At 41.2% G+C, this 22576-nt stretch overlaps 1 protein-coding gene across 9 annotated transcripts in view; it reads left to right on the forward strand.

Annotated features, from left to right (window-relative positions):
- The window catches only part of cask (calcium/calmodulin dependent serine protein kinase), a 249197-nt gene that overhangs the window by 138184 nt on the left and 88437 nt on the right, over nucleotides 1–22576 (forward strand). For 6 of the 9 annotated variants that reach the window (XM_033033060.1, XM_033033062.1, XM_033033063.1 and 3 more), the window contains exon 11: nucleotides 1138–1155. The exons of the other annotated variants lie outside the window; for them this stretch is intronic. In XM_033033060.1, coding sequence (XP_032888951.1) covers nucleotides 1138–1155 — 18 coding nt within the window. The remainder of the gene's footprint in view (nucleotides 1–1137; nucleotides 1156–22576) is intronic. 9 annotated transcript variants of the gene reach the window in all.

The raw sequence follows: 22576 nt of genomic DNA on the forward strand, positions 1-22576 counted from the left end.
TGTGCTCATTGATTATTGCACAGTCATTATAGTAAAAATGCTCATGCGTAAATGACTTTCTGAAGGTAGAATGGGATTGATTCCATGTTTAATTCTTCATTTCAATGCCTGTGCCAAATCTGATCTGATTTATACAGTGAAGTATATTATCAATGGTACTAGTCTTAAAGTTGTTAGTTTGTTGTACAGTTTTCACCATCAACCTGTTTCCACTGAAAATTGTTACAGATGTTCATAAATAATCTCAGATTTGTGAGTTCTTTACCGATTTTAAATTCACCTCAATCGAGATTTAAATCTACAAACAAACCATGGAGTTAAGTAATAAATTATCTGGTTTTCATGTGTGTTTTTTTAATGGGGACACTAATGATTATAATTTTAAACACATTCGCTTCTACTCTTACATTAGTTTGTGTAGCAAGTCGACAAACAAGACAGCTAGAATTATGATTCCATTAAGATTGAGCTAAAAGTGTCAGCCAATCAGTTCCAAACCAGCATAATCATATTAAAAGGTACACAAAATTGCTGGAGAAACTCAGCGGGTGCAGCAGCATCTATGGAGCGAAGGAAATAGGCGACGTTTCCGGCCGAAACCCTTCTTCAGATAATCATATTAATACTGTTTTAGCCACATGACTTAATTTTAACATTAAATGCCTCTAGTAATGTGGTGTGGTGTGCTGTACTGTGATATAGTTGTAATGTAGTGTGTGTGGCTAAGAGACATCTATGTCAGTAATCAAAGTGAGCAACTTATAATGATTTAAAAACACAACGCTGTCTTTCAACTTGCTGATTTAGCAACAAAGATTTAGGTGCTCATGTCTATCCTGACGCTGATAATGATATTAATATTAAGTGTACAATGTCATTTTACTAATTAGAAAATTTGTTTAAAGAATCTCAATTCATCTGGCATGTAGCTACCAAGTTTGGACAAGACTGAACCAAAATATTCATTGCTTGACCAATGATGGTTTGTGCTCTTGAAAGAACAAGCCAAAATGTAAAATTGGTTTTCCTTTCAGTATAATATGGATAAAAAAATTAACTCGCAACAACCTTCTAGTATGACAACTTTAAAAAAAGTTCTTAATGTTTGTTATTTATCCAAATGCTCTCGCTTACTAGGACTGCTAGCTGCAGAAAGTAGGTATCTATTTGTTTCCTTAATTAAGACATCTCATATTGCATAAACTGTGTGCCGTTGTGTGTGTAAAATCCACTGTGTCTCTCCTTTCACAGGTATGGTACTGAGGGGATAACAATTAAGTTTCATCTTTCTTCATGTGGTTAATTCTTGATATGTATTCTGTGTTTCAGGATCTTCTTTAACACATCACATTATAAACAGGATAGTTGTACGGGCAATTTGAATATTTGATCTAAAATGACACAAGTGCTAGAAACTTAAATATAGTAAATGTCTGGGCAAAGATTAAGAATGTCATGCAGTTCTTTTCATTCTTGGTTATTATGCCAAACAGAATTAAATCTTAATATTATCTGCCTAATTAATAACAGTTATGCAGTCTAGTTATTTAAATTAATAAATGCACTAAATATCACAAAATACATTACAAGACCTGGATGTGTTCATTTAAGAACTGCACCGCTACTTTATAATACTCGTTGAGAAATTAAATTTTTTGATGCTCTATCAGCATCAAGCATACCCAGGTCAAATACAACATAGTCATACGTAAAATCTACAGTGGCCTGCAAAAGTATTCATACCCCTTGAACTTTTCCACATTTTGTCACGTTACAACCACAAACGTAAATGTATTTTATTGGGATTTTATGTGATAGACCAACACAAAGTGGCGTATAATTGTGAAGTGGAAGGAAAATGATACATGGTTTTCAAATTTTTTTACAAATAAAAAACTGAAAAGTGTGGCGTGCAAAAGTATTCAGCCCCCTTTACTCTGATACCCCTAAATAAAATCCAGTGCAACCAATTGCCTTCAGAAGTCACCTAATTAGTAAATAGAGTCCACTTGTGTGTAATCTAATCTCAGTATAAATACAGCTGTTCTGTGAAAGCCTCAGAGGTTTGTTAGAGAACATTAGTGACAAACAGCATCATGAAGCCCAAGGAACACACCAGACAGGTCAGGGATAAAGTTGTGGAGAAGTTTAAAGCAGGGTTAGGTTATAAAAAAATATCCCAAGCTTTATACATCTCACGGAGCACTTTAATCCATCATCCGAAAATGGAAAGAGTATGGCACAACTGCAAACCCACCAAGACATGGCCTTCCACCTAAACTGACAGGCCGGGCAAGGAGAGCATTGATCAGAGAAGCAGCCAAGAGGCCCATGGTAACTCTGGAGGAGCTGCAGAGATCCACAGCTCAGGTGGGAGAATCTGTCCACAGGACAACTATTAGTCGTGCACTCCACAAATCGGGCCTTTATGGAAGAGTGGCAAGAAGAAAGCCATTGTTGAAAAAAAGCCATAAGAAGTCCCGTTTGCAGTTTGCCACAAGCCATGTGGGGGACACAGCAAACATGTGGAGGAAGGTGCTCTGGTCAGATGAGACCAAAATTGAAGTTTTTGGCCTAAATGCAAAACGCTATGTGTGGCAGAAAACTAACACTGCACATCACCCTGAACACACCATCCCCACTGTGAAACATGGTGGTGGCAGCATCATGCTGTGGGGATGCTTTTCTTCAGCAGGGACAGGGAAGCTGGTCAGAGTTGATGGGAAGATGGATGGAGCCAAATACAGGGCAATCTTTGAAGAAAACCTGTTAGAGTCTGCAAAAGACTTGAGACTGGGGCGGAGGTTCACCTTCCAGCAGGACAACGACCCTAAACATACAGCCAGAGCTACAATGGAATGGTTTAGATCAAAGCATATTCATGTGTTAGAATGGCCCAGTCAAAGTCCAGACCTAAATCCAATTGAGAATCTCTGGCAAGACTTGAAAATTGCTGTTCACAGACGCTCTCCATCCAATCTGACTGAGCTTGAGCTATTTTACAAAGAAGAATGGGCAAAAATTTCAGTCTCTAGATGTGCAAAGCTGGTAGAGACATACCCCAAAAGACTTGCAGCTGTAATTGCAGCGAAAGGTGGTTCTACAAAGTATTGACTCAGGGGGGCTGCATACTTTTGCACGCCACACTTTTCAGTTTTTTATTTGTTAAAAAATTTGAAAACCATGTATCATTTTCCTTCCACTTCACAATTATGCACCACTTTGTGTTGGTCTATCACATAAAATCCCAATAAAATACATTTACGTTTGTGGTTGTAACGTTACAAAATGTGGAAAAGTTCAAGGGATATGAATACTTTTGCAAGCCACTGTATATCACACCACTCTAAACAAGGGTAATATCAATCTTAAAAGAGGACACATTTTCTATCTTCAAATAGGGTTTAAAGTTTTGGAGAATTTGCAGCTATTTCAAGCAATAAATTCTTAACTATGAATTCAAGACCTGATATTTTAAGAACCTTTACATCCATCTGAATGAAGCGATGAGTTATAATAGTATGATTTGGGCCCAGTTCTTAAAAACTATATCTCCAAAGGTTGTATGCACAAGAATTATTTCAGTAGTTCAGAGTTCCAATTCCAATATTCAGAGTTGCCAATGTGATTATGTTGTTTTGTGCCCAACTGGTTAATAGTTTTAATGAGGGAAGTTAGAAAGATGGAAAACAATGGGCATGTTAAAACTGAAATGGAGATCAGAGCTGTTAGAGACTTGAGACCTGAGAGCCGAGGAGAATGCTGGCAATGTGCATCAGTGCAGACAATGTCAGTAGATTGAGGAAAACAATGACTTATTATTGCAAGTTATCTGAATTGATGAATTTGTTATAGTGCTGAAACCTACAACGTGTTCTTATGGGGCCCAGCGACTAAACTCCAGTAATTTACCAATGGCAATACCAGAGTATTGTTGAAATATTTGTTTTTCCACTGGAGATTAAACGGTTTAAATTTAGATCATAAACAGGATGTGCATTTCTTCTTATCGCTTGATTAAAATCTGGTTATAGATTTTCTGTTAGATGAGTGTCCTGCAGTAAAGAGTTGTTAAAATGATTCTTGTGAAACTGCCAAGGAACAGCTCATTCAAACATTCATCAGCCATTAAACACTTTTATTACGCCATGATTCCTAACTTGATGCAGAGATACGTTCAGCATGGTCACTGGAAGAAGGTCATTTCCTTTTTTAAACATATATCATATTTTCAGGCTGCAAGTTTCGGGTAAAATAGAAACATAGAAAATAGGTGCAGGAGTACGCCATTTGACCCTTCGAGCCAGCACCCCTATTCAATATGATCATGGCTGATCATCCAAAATCTACCCCGTTCCTGCTTTTACCCCAAATCCCTTGATTCCCAGCCCTAAGAGCTAAATCTAACACTCTCTTGAATATATCCAGTGAATTGGCCTCCACTGTCTTCTTTGGCAGAGAATTCCATAGATCCACAACTCTCTGGATGAAAAAGTTTTTCCTCATCTTAGTCCTAAATGGCCTAACCCTTATTCTTAAACTGTGACCTCCGGTTCTGGACTCCCCCAATATTGGGAACATTTTTCCTGCATCTCTAGCCTGTCCAATCCCTTAAGAATTTTATATATTTCTATAAGATTCCCTCCCATCCTTCTAAATCCCAGTGACTACAAGCCCAGTCGACCCATTCTTTCATTATATGTCAGTCCCGCCATCCCTGGAATTAACCTGGTGAACCTACGCTGCACTCCCTCAATAGCAAAAAGGTAGACAAAAATGTTGGAGAAGCTCTGCGGTTGAGGCAGCATCAATAGCAAGAATGACCTTCCTCAAATTAGGAGACCTAAACTGCACAGAATACTCCAGGTGTGGTCTCACCAGGGTCATTTACAACTGCAGTTGGACCTCCTGCTCCTATACTCAAATCCTCTCGCAATGAAGGCCAACATGCCATTTGCTTTCTTCACTACCTGCATGAGAAATATGGTAGTGCAATCTTTATTAAGGATGGAATGGACATCAATACCACCGCAGAGTCTGAAGAGGATAACATTGAAATCCTAACTCTCAGACTCAGTAATGTTAACATCACATCAGTCTACAAACCACCAGGCGTAGCCTTTAAGTTTAACGACCCACAAGACAAACCACGGGTGATAATTGGCGATTTCAACAGCCACACCACACAATGGGGCTACAAAGAGACCAATGCAGATGGAGTATCCGTAGAAGAATGGGTGGAAACTAACAAAAGTAGTCTGGTCCTTGATGCAAAACCGCCTAGCTCATTCAATAGTGGCCGATGGAAACGGGGATACAACCCAGACCTCGCATTTGTCAGCGAAAACATCATGGGACTATGCAACAAGATCGTGCTAGATCCAATACCGAAGACACAACACCGCCCAATCGGTATCCAAGTCAGAGCAACAGTCACTCCCACCACAGCTTCATTTCGATGCGCTTCAACTACTAAAAGGCTGATTGGAAAGGCTTCTCAGAGGGTTTGGATGCAGCAATATCATCACTAGAGCCAATGCAGAAACATACAGCAGCTTTGTCAAACTGGTCAAAGATACATCTAGAAAGGACATCCCATGTGGTTGCCGCACAAAATACATCCCTGGCCTTACACCAGAGAGTGCAGCACTGTATGAGGAACACAAGAAGCAATTCCAAGCTGATCAATTTGCCGATGAGACTACTGTCACAGGAGAACAGCTGATGTCATTGCATTGCATCTACACCGTCATCTCTTTAAGTATCATTTGCCAGTCTATCCTAGCCAATTCCCGTCTCATACCATCAAAGTCTCCTTTCTTTAAGTTCAGCACCCAATTCTCTGAATTAACTATGTCACTCTCCATCTTAATGCAGAATTCCATCATGTTATTTTAATAAATTCAGCAAACACTATTTCCCTTTCAATTACACTACCTTGACAAAGCTTTATTATTGAATGTCCTACTTATACTTCCTTGCAGCATTTCCCAATGACAGTTGTCAAACCAATTGCTTTCTGTTTCCCAGCTTTCCTGATTAGGGTGGTCACATTTGTGGTTTTCTAAACCACGAGGACCAGAATCTAGGGGATTTTGCAAGGTCGCAACCAATGCATCCATTGTTACTGTAGCCATTTCATTTAAGTGTTCAAACACAGGCCATCAGTCCTTGGGACTGATCGGCCTTTCATCCCTTTAATTTGCCTAACACATCTATTGGAGGGATTTTTTTAAGCTCCTGCAGCCTTTTTGGTCTGAATTTATACCACTGTTGAATCATTTTCATATCTTGTACTGTGAAGACATATTTATTACTATCTGCCATTTCCTTATTTCTCATTATTAATTCCTCAGTCTCATCTTTAAGGCCCTGTCCCACTGTCCCAAGTTACTCACGAACTCTCCCGAGTTTTCCCCTTGATTCAAACTCGGAGAATTACGGTAATAGCCATTCGTAGGTACTCGGGGCTATTGTTTTTACTCGTGGACATTTTTCAACATGTTGAAAAAACGTCCCGACTTACCTGATGCCCTGAGTTCCTACAGCTGGCATTACGAGCCGCTACGAAACATCTACGGACTCCTACGGCCTCCTACGAGCTCGCTACCGACATTCCCCGAGTTCGAATCAAGGGGAAAACTCGGGATAGTTTGTGAGTAACTCGGGAAAGTGGGACAGGGCCTTCAGTTATTTTCATCCTTTCTATAAACTTGTTGATGCTGTGACTCATAATCTATTTTCTCTATTGCTAGTCATACTTTGCTGCTTTCTAAAAAAATGTCCCAACTTTCTGGATGCCATCATTTAAACAACATTGTATACCTTTCTTGCAGTATTAACCATTAATTAGCCAGGAATGGATCATCCTTCAGTCAGGCTATTTCTCAATAGTTTCAAATTTCCTTCCCACCTTCCCTGCTCTAAGGGGACAACCTAGCTACTCCAATTTTAACATATAATTCCTCATTCCTGTTAAATCACTTCAGCACACTCTTGACATCCATTTTGAAGTATAAATCATAACATTTTGAGTTGATTGGTTTATTATTATTATCACGTTCAGAGATAAAGTGAAAAACTTTTGTTATCCAGTCAAATCATTCTATATATGAGTACAATCAAATCATACACAAATAAAACATGTCATGTAAAGACAAAGGTGAATGCAGAATATAGAATTGCAGCTACAATCACAGATAAATAAAGAGTGCAAGGGCTGCAACGAGGTAGATTGGGCCTACTTCCCTAGTTTATGAGAGGTCCATTTAAGAATCTGATATCAGTGGGGAAGGAGGTGTTCTTGAATCCTGGCAGTATGTACTTTAAGCTTTTGTACCTTCTGCTCTATGGGCAAGGGGAGACGAGAGTGTGGCTGGGCTCCATGATTATGTAGGCTGTATTCCCATGGTTGTGTGAAGTGTAGATGGAGTTGATGGTGACGGGGAGGTGGTGGGGGAGATGATGGATTGGGCTATGTCTACAACACTGAGCAGTCTCTTGCGGACTTGGGCAGGGCAGTTGCCAAACCAAACTGGGATGCATTCCAGTAGGACGCTTTCTATGGTAAATCAGTAGAGATTGGTAAGAGTCAGTGGGGATATACAGAATTTTCTTCGTCTTTTGAGGAAATAGTGGCATGATGTGCTTCCTTGGCAGTAGAGTGGATGTGATTAGACTGACATATTATTAGTGATATATAAGACTAGGAGCACAAAACTTTTGACCTTATCCACTTCAGCACCATTGATACAGACTGGGGCATATACTCCACCCCACTGAAGTCGATGACCAGTTCCTTCATCTTGCTGACTTTGATGGAGAAATTGTTGTCTTGACACCATGTCACTAACCTTTTATCGCCTTCCTGTACTGAGTCTGTTCATTGTTTGAGATTCGACTCATTACCTTAGTGTCAACTACAAACCTATAAATGGAGTTAAAGTAGAATGTAGCCGCACAGTTGTAATTGTATCAGGCCTATAGTAACACATCATCGTGAGAATTATTATGAAGGAAGTCTTGTTGCCTATCCTTACTGAGTACGTTCTATGGGTCATGAAGTCGAGGATCCAGATACAGGGGAGTGCCCAAGCCCCAGGAGGTTTGAGATAAGTTTGGTTGGAATTAAGGTGATGAAGGTTGACCACTTGTCAATAAATAGCATTTAACTCTACACCAGTTTTTTTATCAGCCCAACGCCTGTGATTAACTTGCATCTTATAGATTCCAATGCAGAAAGTTTATCTTGCTGTCTTGAAGTTGACCCAGCATCTTGGTCAGTGTAGCATCCAGTGGGGCAATGAGGAAACTCTAGCCCCGAAAGCTTGGAGATCTGCTAGGCTTGGATGCAACAAAATGTTGGTAAATATCTCTGATATTCAAAGATGTGCAAAAATACTATTAAAAATAACTTAAATGAAACATTTAAAAAAAAGACTCGCTAAAAGCACATCATGTCAAACATTAAACTAATTTGAAGTAATTAAAGTTTACCCTCTTTGCTTTTCATCCATGTCCCTTCAATTCCCTTTAAAAACAATAGGATCACGGAACCATACCATGTCTAACACAGCACAAGATCCAAGAGGCTTCTTTGCCATCATACATGCAGGAGAGTATGGATCCCCATCAATGGTGTTCTGAATCCAAGGATAAGTTTGGGATTTCCTTGTTGGACAACATATTTACCAGCAAGTTCTGGGTCAACATCCCAGCTACCTTGAGAACAACCTTCTTATTTTTGAAAAAATTCTGTTTCATTTTTCTTAAAGTAAAGGATCTTTCATTTTTTAACCGGTTTTTGTAATAACTTAAGGTAAATTTTATTTCTTAAATATATAGATTTATTATGCTAAATTAGATTTTCTCTGGCTGCCCATTTTGCTATTCTATTTCCATCCTTCTGAACTTCTCAGAAGTTTTATCTTTTCAAGTTTTTTTGTCTTCACACTGAGGTTATGCCCAAATCTATGTCACCAATATATACCAAACCGTGGGAGTAAAGGGTGAGCAAAGATTGATATGAAATTAGCTAACACATTAGCAAGTTAGGGCGGTCACGGTGGCGCAGCGGTAGAATTGCTGCCTTACAACGAATGCAGCGCCAGAGACCCGGGTTCAATCCCGACTACGGATGCTGTCTGTACGGAGTTTGTACGTTCTCCCCGTGACCTGCGTGGGTTTTCTCCGAGATCTTTGGTTTCCTCCCACATTCCAAAGACGAACAGGTTTGCAGGTTAATTGGCTTGGTAAATGTTAAAAAAAATTGTCCCTAGTTGGTGTAGGATAGTATTAATGTGCGGGGATCGCTGGTCGGCGCAGACCGGTGGGCCGAAGGGCCTGTTTCCGCGCTGTATCTCCAAACAAATTTAAAAAAAAAGATAATAAATGTTTATCCACACAATTTCTTTTAGAGATAAGGGAGTGATAAAGGCATTTCACCAATGATAGGAGTATTACAATAAGCAATGGGCCAAAGATTAAATATTTGTCAATGTTTTCTTTTGGAGAGTATTTCCCATAAATGGACAGTGGGAGTCAGAATATGGGTGGAGCTTCGTGATAGCGATCACAGGAATGGAAGATAGACACATAAAGCTGGAGTAACTCAGCGGGACAGGCAGCATCTCTGGAGAGAAGGAATGGGTGACTTTTCAGGTTGAGACCCTTCTTCAGAGGAATGGGTTAACTATGAGACATGGAAACATCAGGGTATCTTTGTGTGAATAAATAGGAAATAATTTATTTCATAGAGAAAGGAGATTTAAAATGAAGGTTGAAAATATTGAAGTTCAATAATTCTTCAGTCTGTAGAAGGGTCTCGACTCGAAACGTCACCCATTCCTTCTCTCCAGAGATGCTGCCTGGCCTGCTGAGTTACTCCAACATTTTGTGTCTACGTTTAATTATTCAATAATCTGGTTGTTGATGGCAAGGACTTAATAGAGACAATAACGGCAAATGATTGAGATTATTGATTTATTGTCAGAATGAAAGAGGATATTATGTGGGGATGAGAAGGAAGCTGACAAGATTACCCTTGTGGAATTTTGTTAAGGTTAGAATATCATTCCATCAGGATTTCTGCCTTGGTATGCCCACCAAGGAGGACCTGAGCAATGAGCTCAATCAAGGACATTGCGAATAGGATTGTGTGATTGGTTGGAGTTGGGATTGGAAGATGCTGGGTAGTTTGGAGATCAAAAGCTATGTTATGACTAACCGTAAGTACAGGATGCACAAGCAAAAGAACAAGAGTGAGAGGAAACAATTAAAATAATGGTCTTGGGTGCAGAGGGCAGTTATATATGTCAACAAATTCATTTTATGTGGGTGTAGCAAATGTGGTTTTCCCTGAAATAAACAGAGGTCCATTTCTCTTATGGCCAGTGTTTTGCAGTAGATTAATCAAAATTAGATGTTCTTATTATTTTAATAGACAACACTCAAACATAGAGATTAAGCAGGACTGAAAAATGGCATATAACACACTTAACTGTGTTTTATTTGTTTCCATAAAACTTTATAAATGGTAGCATAAGAACAGACAGATTTGTTTAATTATATTTATATTATTAGTATTAACAGACTAAACTAAGCATTTGAGATGCATTTTTAAAAATTCCTCCTAAAAATGGGAAGAATCAAACAATGCAATTTTGTTCATTCCTTTTGCAAAAGAAGCTTGCTGCATCCAAGATGATTGATGTGGATATTCCTAGTATTTGATGATAAAACTGCAAAGTTGACTAACTTGCATTAAAAATTGGGAAATTATAAAATATAAAACATTAAAATAATATAGTCACAGCTGATCTAGATGCACACCCATGCTAATGAATGTTGTACGTGATTTGTGGAAAGTGAGGCTTAAGTAGTTGAACAGAAGTTAGATTTCTGAGCATTCATAAAATGTAAAAACCATCTGTTGGTGTGAGCCATTTGTTTTCCATTAATTCCTCTGTGTCATATGTGATAAATGGTTCATAAAAGTACAAAATTCAACCTAATCAGAGGATTTTCTTTGTAGGGATGACAGTGATTTTAATGAATCCACATGTGTCGAGACGTAAGTGATAAAGCATGAATAATAGATTTTCTTCCCTGCTGTTAACTAATTTTGTTAGTTACTTGCATGGTGCAAGAAACTTTTTTCCAAATGTTTTTGAGCATTTGTCCAGGAAACATTTTCATTAAAATATAACATCCATTTCGTTGATCTCCTTGCTGACGTGGACAAAGAATTCAGGTCAAAACTGGATCTGTTAGCTGGCAAAATAAAAAGACTTCAATGAAGTAACAGTTTCAAAATCGAAGAGAGCAGATTAGTACATTTCAATCAACAAGAATGGTTTGCCTGTGTATGGTGTTTTTGCAAGCAAAAATTAAATACCTAAGACAAATAGCTAAAGTCTTACAATAAAACAAATACCAGCATTAATGTGGTAGCTATGAGGGATTTTTTGAGTGGACTTGCAGAAAAGTGTCACAGAGTAGGAGGATTCATGATAGGTTTCTAGAGAATAGGTTTGAAAGAGCCAAATGCTCCAGTTCTATAACTAAAAGGGACCGAAGGAGCACTATCTAGAAAGTCAAAGTTAGATGTATTTTTTTTAATTTGCATTGGGTGCAATGATAGTGGCAGAATTAGAAGGTTACTAGGCCTTCGAAGTTGTTTAAATGAGGAATTATATTTTGAAATTGATGTGCAGAGAGCCTGTGAAGTTAATTTAATTAGCGATAAGAGAGAAACAGGATTTGGTGGACAAAAGATATGGGGATTGTGGACCTAAACAAAATACTATGAATACTGGAAATCTGGAGTAATACAAAATATACTCAATGAGTCAGGCTGCGTATATGCAGAGAAAAACAGTTAATATATCTGGTTCATGACCTTTCTGCAGGACTAGAAAAAGTTTTTAAGAGGCAAGGAAATTGGTTGAAGAGGGTGGAGTTAGTATAAAGGTGCTATAATAGAGTGGATGTTAGGAGACAATGATAAAAAGGGCAATGGAGCATGATGAAAGAAGGTGGTAAAGGCATTAGTGAATAACAGTAACCTGGATGAGCATGTAATAATTCCCTGAGAGTACCAGGGGAGATGAAAAGAGAGTTGAAAGCAGAAATACTGAAAGTGGAGGATAAAGAACAAAGATCAAATTGGCAGTGGGTTGGAGAAGCGACGTGCAAGTAGAATCTCGGTCACACTTGAAGAGGTGGTCAGCAAAGCAGTCACCCAATCTGCACATGGTTTCCCCAATGTAGGGGAGACAACATTATGACTAAACAATATTAGAAGTGTAAATAAATCCCTAATTGATCTGCAACGGTCTAGCCCGAGTAGATAGAAAGAGACTGCTCCCATTTGTAGAGGGATTCAAAACTGGAAGACATAAAATGAAAATAACATGAAAAAGAACAAAAAGTGACATACTGTATGCTCTTTCTGCAGGTGGTTAAGATCTAATTCACTGCTGGGAGAAGAGATTAATGAAGGTTGATTATATCATGACATTCAAAAAGAAATTGAAAGAAGGGTGGACAAAGTGTAGTCAAGATAGTTGTGGGAATCAATGGGCTCGCAGAATCTCATTACTGACCTATCCACTGAAATTAAAGTAAAAACGATGGGAAAAAGAATTGAAGATTAGGGTGATCTAGGTTTTGACAAGTTAATGTCTATATAGCCTAGAGTTTAGATAACAGATTAAAAAGAGCATCACTGCAATCAAATTTGCAAGTAAAAATGCACAATTTTTAGCGATTATAAGCAAACACCTGCCAACATTAATTCTTATAGCATTTGCTCAGTGACTGGGTTTTGCCACGAGAAATACTTAACAGCCAGCTATTCAAAGTGAATGATTCCCTTGTATTTGTATCTTAATCAGTCAACATTGATGGGCCATTACTGAGTATTGCAGACTGAACCAGCAAATATCAACAACCTGGCTCTTATTTGCTCCCAGTTTCTCCCACTTTCTTGTAATTAAAATCCCTTCGTGCTAGTGCTACATGTGTGGGTTTGATAAGGTCCCCCACTACATAGTGGGGGGGGGGAGGGATTGGCAAATTGGGAGCATAAAGATGGAGTTAAAGGGGAAGTGAGTACAGGAAAAGTTACAAAAGACTCTTGAATTAATGGGAAGGAAAGTTCGAGAAGTGATAAGAGAGTAAGGTTAGGGCCAGTAGTGTGAGAGGGGAAGTCAAAGTGTTGTATGTGAATGCGCGAAGTATAAGAAATAAAGTGGATGAGTTTGAGGCTCGGTTAGAAATTGCGGGAATTACAGAGACATGGCTGCAAGAGGACCTGGGCTGGGAACTGAATATTCAAGGGTGTACGTCCTATCAAAAAGACAGACAGGTGGGCAGAGGGGGTGGGGTAGCTCTGTTGGTGAGAAATGAAATTCAGTCCCTTAGGAGGGGTGACATAGAGTCTGGTGATGTAGAGTCAGTATGGATAGAACTGAGGAATTGTCAGGGTGAAAAGACCCTAGTGGGAGTTATCTACAGGCCCCCAAACAGTAGCCTGGATACAGAGTGCGTTGAATCGGGAGTTAAAATTGGCATGTAGTAAAAGTAATGCTACGGTTGTTATGGGAGATTTCAACATGCAGGTAGACTGGGAAAATCAGGTTGCTACTGGACCCCAAGAAAGGGAATTTGTGGAGTGCCTCAGTAATGGATTCTTAGAGCAGCTTGTACTGGTGCCTACCAGGGAGAAGGCAATTCTGGATTTAGTGTTGTGTAATGAACCGGATTTGAAAAGGGAACTCGAGGTTAAGGAGCCATTAGGAAGTAGTGACCATTATATGATAAGTTTTAAACTACAATTTGAGAGGGAGAAGGGTAAATCGGAGGTGTTAGTATTACAGTTGAACAAAGGGGACTATGGAGCTATGAGGGAGGAGCTGGCCAAAGTTGACTGGAAAAATATCCTAGCAGGGATGACAGTGGAACAATAATGGCAGGTATTTCTGTGAATAATACAGAAGGGGCAGGATCAGTTTATTCCAAAGAGGAAGAAAGAGTCCAAGGGGAGCAAGGGGCAACCGTGGCTGACAAGGGAAGTCAGGGACAGTATAAAAATAAAAGAGAAGTATAACATAGCAAAGATGAGCATGAAGCCAGAGGATTGGGTAACTTTTAAAGAGCAACAGAAGATAACTAAAAAGGCAATATGGGGAGAAAAGATGAGATATGAGGGTGAGCTAGCCAAGAATATAAAGGAGGATAGTAAAAGCTTCTTTAGGTATGTGAAGATGAAAATATTAAGACCAACATTGGACCATTGAAGACTGAATAAGGTGAATTTATTATGGGGAACAAGGAAATGGCAGACGAGTTGAACAGGTACTTTGGATCTGTCTTCACTAAGGAGGACACAAACAATCTCCCTGATGTATTAGAGGCCAGTGGATCTAGGGTGATGGAGGAACTGAAGGAAATCTACATTAGGCAGGAAATGGACTGGAGGGCGGCATCTTCGGCCTGGATCGCCTCAGCGCAGAGGAAGAACAAGGAGGGAAGAGACAGAGACTAAGACTTTTGCCTCCATCACAGTGAGGAGGTGCTTGGTGAACTCACTGTGGTGGTGTTAATTTGTGTTTATTGTATGTTTGTTATTTATTATTATTGTGTATGACTGCAGGCAGGGAGAGGGGGAGGAGAGAGGGGTGGGGTACGGGAGGAGAGAGGGATGGGGAGAGAGGTGTGGGGGTGAGGGATGGGGGAGGGAGGGGAGGAGGGAGATGGGGTAGGAGAGGGAGGGGGAAGAGTGGAGGGAGGGGGAGAGGTGGGGGGAGAGTGGGGAGGGAGGGGTAGGGGGAGAGGTGGAAGATGGACAGAGGTAGGGGGAAGGGGGCGGATGGAGAGGGAAGGGGGTGGGGTATAGAGGGAGGAGATGGAGAGGGGGAAGAGAGAGGGGTGGGGAGGGGAGGAGAGAGGTGTGGGGGAGGGGGGAGATGGGGTACCACCATGAGGTATCACCTCCAGTTTAAATTCCATTTGGAATATTTTGGAGGACCAAGAAACCAAGAACCAAGAACCAAATGGTGTTGGGTGGACTGATGGGACTGAAGACTGATAAATCCCCAGGGCTTGATGGTCTGCATCCCAGGGTATTTAAGGAGGTGGCTCTGGAAATCGTGGACGCATTGGTGACCATTTTCCAATGTTCTATAGATTCAGGATCAGTTCCTGTAGATTGGAGGGTATCACACTTTTTAAGAAAGGCGGGAGAGAGAAAACGGAATTATAGACTAGTTAACCTGACATCGGAGGTGGGGAAGATGCTGGAGTCAATTATAAAAGATGAAATAGCAGCACATTTGGATAGCAGCAGCAGGATTGGACCGAGTCATCATGGATTTAAGAAGGGGAAATCATGCTTGACTAATCTTCTGGAATTTTTTGAGGATGTAATTAGGAAAATGGACAAGGGAGAGCCAGTGGATGTAGTGTGCCTGGACTTTCAGAAAACATTTGATAACGTTCTACATAGGAGATTAGTGGGCAAAATTAGAGCACATGGTATTGGGGGTAGAGTGCTGACATGGATAGAAAATTGGTTGGCAGACAGGAAACAAATAGTAGTGTTCCTTTCAGAATGGCAGGCAGTAACGAGTGGGTTACCGCCAGGGCCGGATTTACCTATAAGCTAGACAAGCTTAAGCTTAGGGCCTCGAGGTCTAGGGGGGCCTCCGGCCAAGGCAGGACACCTACCGTTCAACTCTGGGCGGTTCCCCCTCTCTATCTCTCTCTCTCTCTCTCTCCATCTCCCCCCGCTATCCGTGTCCGGGCCGCCAGGCTCCGCTCGCTCCACATCCGCCGGCACGGCAGGCCGCCTTGCACATGCGCATTGCTGCGGCCTGCACGTCCTCCCCCCTGCACATGCGCACAACCACGGCCAGCACATCATCAACCGCCCTGCGCATGCGCACTGCAACGGCAACATGGGTACTTTCTCCCTCGCTTTGAATTGTGGGAGATCTGGCCGCTATTGCTGTCCGGTCGCTGCCTCGCCGCCAGCGCTGAAACAACGCGGAGGGGGCCTCACAAGTGGAACAGCTTAGGGCCTCTCTTCATCTAAATCTGGCCCTGGGTACCGCAAGGCTCGGTGCTGGGACCGCAGCTATTTATAATATACATTAATGATCTAGATGAAGGGATTAAAAGTAACATTAGCAAATTTGCAGATGACATAAAGCTGGGTGGCAGTGTGAACAGTGAAGAGGATGCTATGAGGATGCAGGGTGACTTGGACAGGTTGGGTGAGTGGGCAGATGCATGGCAGATGCAGTTTAATGCGGATAAATGTGAGGTTATCCACTTTGGTGGCAAAAACAGGAAGGCAGATTATTATCTAAATCGTGTCCATTTGGGAAAAGGGGAAGTACAATGGGATCTGGGGGTCCTTGTTCATCAGTCACTGAAAGTAAGCATGCAGGTACAGCAGGCAGTGAAGAAAGCTAATAGCATGTTGGTCTTCGTAACAAGAGGACTTGAGTATAGGAGCAAAGAAGTCCTTCTGCAGTTGTATAGGGCCCTAGTGGGACCACACCTGGAGTTTTGTGTGCAGTTTTGGTCCCCTAATTTGAGGAAGGACATTCTTGCTATTGAGGGAGTGCAGCGTAGGTTTACAAGGTTAATTCCCGGGGTGGCGGGACTGCCATATGTTGATAGAATGCAGCGGCTGGGCTTGTACACTCTGGAGTTTAAAAGGATGAGAGGGTATCTTATTGAAATATATGATTATTAAGGGTTGGATACGCTAGAGGCAGGAAACATGTTCCCGATGTTGGGGGAATCCAGAACCATGGGTCACAATTTAAGAATAAGGGGTAAGCCATTTACAACGGAGATGAGGAAAAGCTTTTTCACACAGAGAGTTGTGAATGTGGAATTCTCTGCCTCAGAAGGCGGTGGAGGCTGGTTCTCTGGATGCTTTCAAGAGAGAGTTAGATAGAGCTCTTAAAGATAACGGAGTCGGGGGATATGGGGAGAAGGCAGGAACGGGATACTGATTGTGAATGATCAGCCATGATCACATTGAATGGCGGTGCTGGCACGAAGGGCCGAATGGCCTACTCCTGCACCTATTGTCTATTGTGATTGGAATTGTTCTAGGAAATACCTTTGTCTCAGTGACTTTCACATTAAACTGTGGTGGTCAAATCTAAGCGCAATAATCTAGTTGCTGCTTAACTAGAATTCTGTAAAGGTTCAGTGCGATTTCCTACTTTTCTACTGTTATGAAGCCCAAGATCCCAAAAGCTTAGCCAACTGCTTTCGCAATATCTCACTATCTTAAATTTTATGGACAGAATTTCCAGGCCCTTCTGTTCCTGCAGACTCTTTAGAATGGTGCCATAAAGTCAATGTTGCCTCGTACGTCTTTGCATTAAATTCTATTCACTGCATCACTTTCCTCCACTGTAATTGATTTTTATTAACTTCACTATGTGTCACATACTCCAAAATTTGAAATTATTGGCAAGTTATGACATTTTGCTCTATTCCTTTATCCCAGTCATTCAAAAAATACAATGCTCCTAGCACTGACTCTTTGCGAGGCTAAAATCTTCTAGTCTAATCAAAACCCTGTGCTACAACTTGTTGCTTGCAATCCTTAAGCCAATTAGATGAAACAAACAAAAATTACTGGAAGCACAACAAAGTAAATATGTTTCTCTTTCCTCTGATGTTGTTTGATCTGCCAAGTGTTTACATTATTTTACTGTTTTTATTTCAGATTTCTAGAGTCTGCAATTTAATTGATTAATCCAAGTTAACACCGTCTATCACATGAGCTTTTATGTGGCTTTGTCAAACACTTTTAAAAAGTCTATATAGACAACAGTAATTGCATTCCTTTCTTCAACCCTCGCTTCATCAAAAAATCAGTTAGGTTAGTCAAACATCATCTGGGTTTTGCACATCTATGCTGGCTCTCTTTAATTGACTCAAACCTCCACAAATATGTATAATTCATTCTCTGCTTATCTTTACTCACTACCAATGTGTACTTGTGGTTGTTTAGAATGTCTTTAAACAAGTTGATAAATTAACATGCCCCATATCGTTCTATCAACACTTTGGCACTTCCCACTCACCCTCTAAAACGATCATCCATATTTCCTTCAGTTCTTTTCCTGTACCTTGGCTTGGTGTCCCCTTGTCTACTAAAGTTGGCTCTCTTCCAGTTCAGAAGTTCCCTGCGCTTCTTCATTGCTAATCTGAGTTGTCTACAATGATCGCTGTTACGAAAATGTTCTCCTGATATTTGGTCCACTTGTCCCATTTCATTGAGCAAAACACTGTGCAGGAGAAACTCAGTGGGTTAAGCAGTACTTGTGGAGGGAATGGACAGATGATGTTCCGAGTCAGGACCCCTCAGACCTGAAGGAAGGCACCAACCCAAAACGTCATCTGTCCATGCCTTCCACTGATGCTTCCTGACCTGCTGAGCTCCTCAAGCACTTTGTAGTTTTTAGTTTAGTTTAGAGATACAGCACGGAAACAGGCCCTCGGCCCACTGGGTCCGCGCTGACCAGCGATCCCCGCACATTAACACTATCCTACACCCACTAGGGACAATTTTTACATTTACCAAGCCAATTAACTTACAAACCTGTACATCTTTGGAGTGTGGGAGGAAACCTAATATCTCGGAGAAAACCCACACAGGTCATGGAGCAAACATACAAACTACATACAGACAGCACCTGTAGTCAGGATCGAACCCGGATCGCTGGCATTGTACGACAGCAACTCCCCTGCTGAGCCACCATGCTGCCCCCGAGGTTGATCCATGGAAATGAATTTTTAAGCCATTCTCTCAGAATTGCCGTCCATGAATGGTCGATTCAGAAGAGTGGGTGATCTAGTGGCATATCATTGGGGCAGAAACGTTCTGAGAGTTATCCAGCCCCCATAAAGCTACGCTATCATGTCAGATTCCAACAAACTTTCTGCCCATTACCACCTGCTGCTCCCACACCTAATATAGTAAATACAGCTCCACCTTGAACATCATCTGGAAAGAAATGCTGGGTGACACAAGGGTTGGCATATTCACTGTATGAACTGCCTCAGTGTTCATCACCAAAATTGGTTCAGTAGTACCGCAACTGACTGAGTCCTGAAAGAGAGTTGTTCTAGGCTGGGTCTATGAAAGTGTGGGAGAACCAAGGGAGTGATAAATTTGCTTGGTCCTATCTTTGCTAATCTGCCAGTTGCAGCAATGGCCCAGCTCGCAGTCCTTGTGAGGGCGAGTTCCATCTTCACCGTGGTGCTACATTGGGTAGATTCAAACCAGATCCAGCATTTCTAAAATAGATATTCAAATGAAGATATGGACCATCAATTATTGGCAGAAATGCTTGTCATCACAAGCTTAATATCAAGCATATCCCTCTCATCCAGTGGTGCTTGCTTGGCAATAAACTGCTCAATGGAGTCTGGTTTTGGTTTCACCAGGGTACCTAGGTCTAAGCATGAAGGAAAGAACTAAATTCCAAAGTTGAGATGAGGCGATAATGTTTTTCATAGACTTCAAGGTAGAATTAAATTACTTGTAGCATTAAATTAAAGACCATGAGAATGTTGGACAAACATTCTTTCATGGCTGGAATCATTCCTTGCACAATGTATTGTGGCGTGTTGTTGGAAGTTAGTGATGGCAGTCACAAGATATTATAGTAGTAATATTCTGCAGTATTGATGGTAGCTGCAAGATGAGGGCATGGCCCGGATAAAGGGAATCTTTGATGAAAAATACCTTCTTGAGACAGCACCTAATGTAGATGTTTTTGATGGAGGGGAGGGCTGTGGCTGTGATGGACTGGACTGAGTTCATAACTCTCTGCAGACTCGTGCGTTCATGTTGTTGGAATTGCTGAATCGGGGCATGATGCGACCAGCCAGGCTACTTTCTATAGTACATCTGTAGAAGTTTGTTGAGTATTCAGTGGCATACAAAATCTCTTCAAACTCTAAGAAAGTAGAGCTCCAGGCATATCGACTTCATGATTACGTCTATGTGCTAGACCCAGGACAGGTCATCTGAGATGTTAACTTTCAGGAATTTGAAGCTGCTAACTCTCTCCATTGCTGGCCCACGAATTAAAACTGGCACATGGCCTCCCTACTTCCCCTGTCTGAAGCCAATGATTAGTTCCTTTATTTTGTAGACGTTGAGCAAGAGGTTGGTGTTACAGCACCACTCCGCCACGCGTGGAACAAGAATGGGTTGATAAATGATCCCAGTACTTGGGATTGGCCATTTCCAACATGACAATCTGTCCATGTCCACCCTATGTTCAACCATGGGTATGTTTCTTTCGTCCTGGTTTTTTATCACTGGACTGAGGCATTACTGTAGCCAGAGCTTGGATATCCTGACTGAGGCATCTCAAGTCATTAAATATGCTTTTTATTACCATCTTATAAGGCAACAGGTTGATAAGATCAACAACCTTTGTGTATTTGGATGAGAGACGTTCTACACACCTGAGAGTTAAACATTACCCAGGCTAGGATATAGCCAAATTTAAATAGTTCCATATCTTCCACACCAAATGTTAAATCTGTTTACCACATCTGCAATGTGGTCTGTGTACAAAAAATGTATTATTTGTCAAAGCTTCTTCAATAGTACCTGCAAAATCTGCAACATATGTTGGTGATGAAAATATCTTCACTTACAAGTTTGCCTAAATTTCTCTTTTCATCACGCTTGAAAAAAAAATATCACTGCTCCTGCTTTATTGCCCATTCTAAATATTTGAACCACTCAACAGCAGTGCATCCCCTTTCACATCGATTGTTAGATCTAAGTGGTTCACCAGCATCATATTGAGGGTGATTAGAGATGGGTAGTAAAAGCTGTTCTTACCAGACAAACTGTGTAAATGAACCAAAAACTAGAATGTCTATTTTGAAGAGCATTTTATAACACTTGGTTAATAGAGCAACTCAGTAATGAAAGGAAGAGGTTGGTGGGTTTTTTCCTAGAGTAGGAGAATGGATCAGTGACTGGATTAGTACAATGGATAACTTTGTACTTTGTACCTAACCGTAACAGAATATGCAATGAGCAAAACAAATGGATCCAGACAAAAATAGACAGTGTTGGAATAACACTCTAGGTTAGGCAGCAGCTCTGGAAGACACGGATAGTCAACGTTTCACTTCAGGACCCTTCTTCAGATAGGTTGTAATAGTGTGGGAGGGGGGTGCAATGGTGGTCAGGAAGCTGGAAGATCCACACAAACGGTCTCTATCCTTTGGTGAATGAAAGAGAAGGTTGGCTGGAGGAAGAGCACAACAGAAAATGGCTTGAAGGAATCCTCAGGAGTGCTTTGTGTCCAGGGATTTCATCCCGCAACCATGAATAGACATGACAGTATCTCAATTCATTACTAACTATCAATTGGAGGGGGGCTGCATTGATACTGCCCCTCGTCTTTTATCATGTCAGATGTGGATAACCCTGTTCTTTTCACTGTCATTGGTGGGGTCCCAGGAAGGATAATGTGAAGTGAGAGCCCAATTTATGAAGAAGGACAGTGTGAAGCGGTGAAGCTTCGCGACGATGGGGCTTCAGTGGTAGTGAAGCCTCGCGGCGGTGCTTCGCCGATCCACCCGCGGTCGATGGTCGATGAAAGCGTGGAGGACCACCGTGAGGGAGGGGGAAGAACAATGGAGGACCCGACGTGATGGGAACGCCGTGAGGGAGGAGGGTGGAGAACAATGGACAATGGGGGGGGGGGGGGGGGGGGGCAAAGGACAATGGGGACACGGCGTGGGGGAACTGTTGGGGGGGGGGTGGGGAGGGACAAAAGAGGGAGCCGGCGTGCTTTGTAACTTTGTCAGCGCCGTAAGTGGCTGCTATTTATATACATTGTGTATGCAAGCAAAGAATCTCACTGTGCCGAGTCACATATGACAATAAAATATTTCTATTCCTACATGAAAGTAGGGAAAATATATTTGTAGCTAGAGCGATTACATAATGCAAACAAAAACATGTATTGATTAAATACCGTGCCTTCCATAATGTTTGGGACAAAGACCCATCATTTATTTATTTGTCTCTGTACTCCACAATTTGAGATTTGTAATAGAAAAAATCACATGTGGTTAAAAGTGCGCATTGTCAGATTTTATTAAAGGCCATTTTTATTCATTTTGGTTTTACCATGTAGACATTACAGCTATGTTTATACATAGTCCCCCCATTTCAGGGCACCATAATGTTTGGGACACATGGCTTCACGCCAGGCACGTGCCGTGAGTGATTACTCAGGGTAGGCAGTCGGTCAGCTTTAAAAAACAATTTAAACCGTGCATGCGCAGATTGTTCTCTCCGTAAAAATAAAAAATAAAAATAAAGACAGTAACAATTCAATTTGCACAAGGCTTCCAAGTCTCCTTTATTCTGAATTACTGAATGGGTGGGAGGTGAAGGGTGATGGCAGTTGGAGAGATGGTGGGAAAAACGGGAGCACAGGGAAAAGTTGAATCGGTTGTCATCTAATTGAATGACAACACTTGTTCAAGGGACTAA

The sequence above is a fragment of the Amblyraja radiata genome, chromosome 14, assembly GCF_010909765.2.
Source record: "Amblyraja radiata isolate CabotCenter1 chromosome 14, sAmbRad1.1.pri, whole genome shotgun sequence".
Lineage (NCBI taxonomy): Eukaryota > Metazoa > Chordata > Chondrichthyes > Rajiformes > Rajidae > Amblyraja > Amblyraja radiata.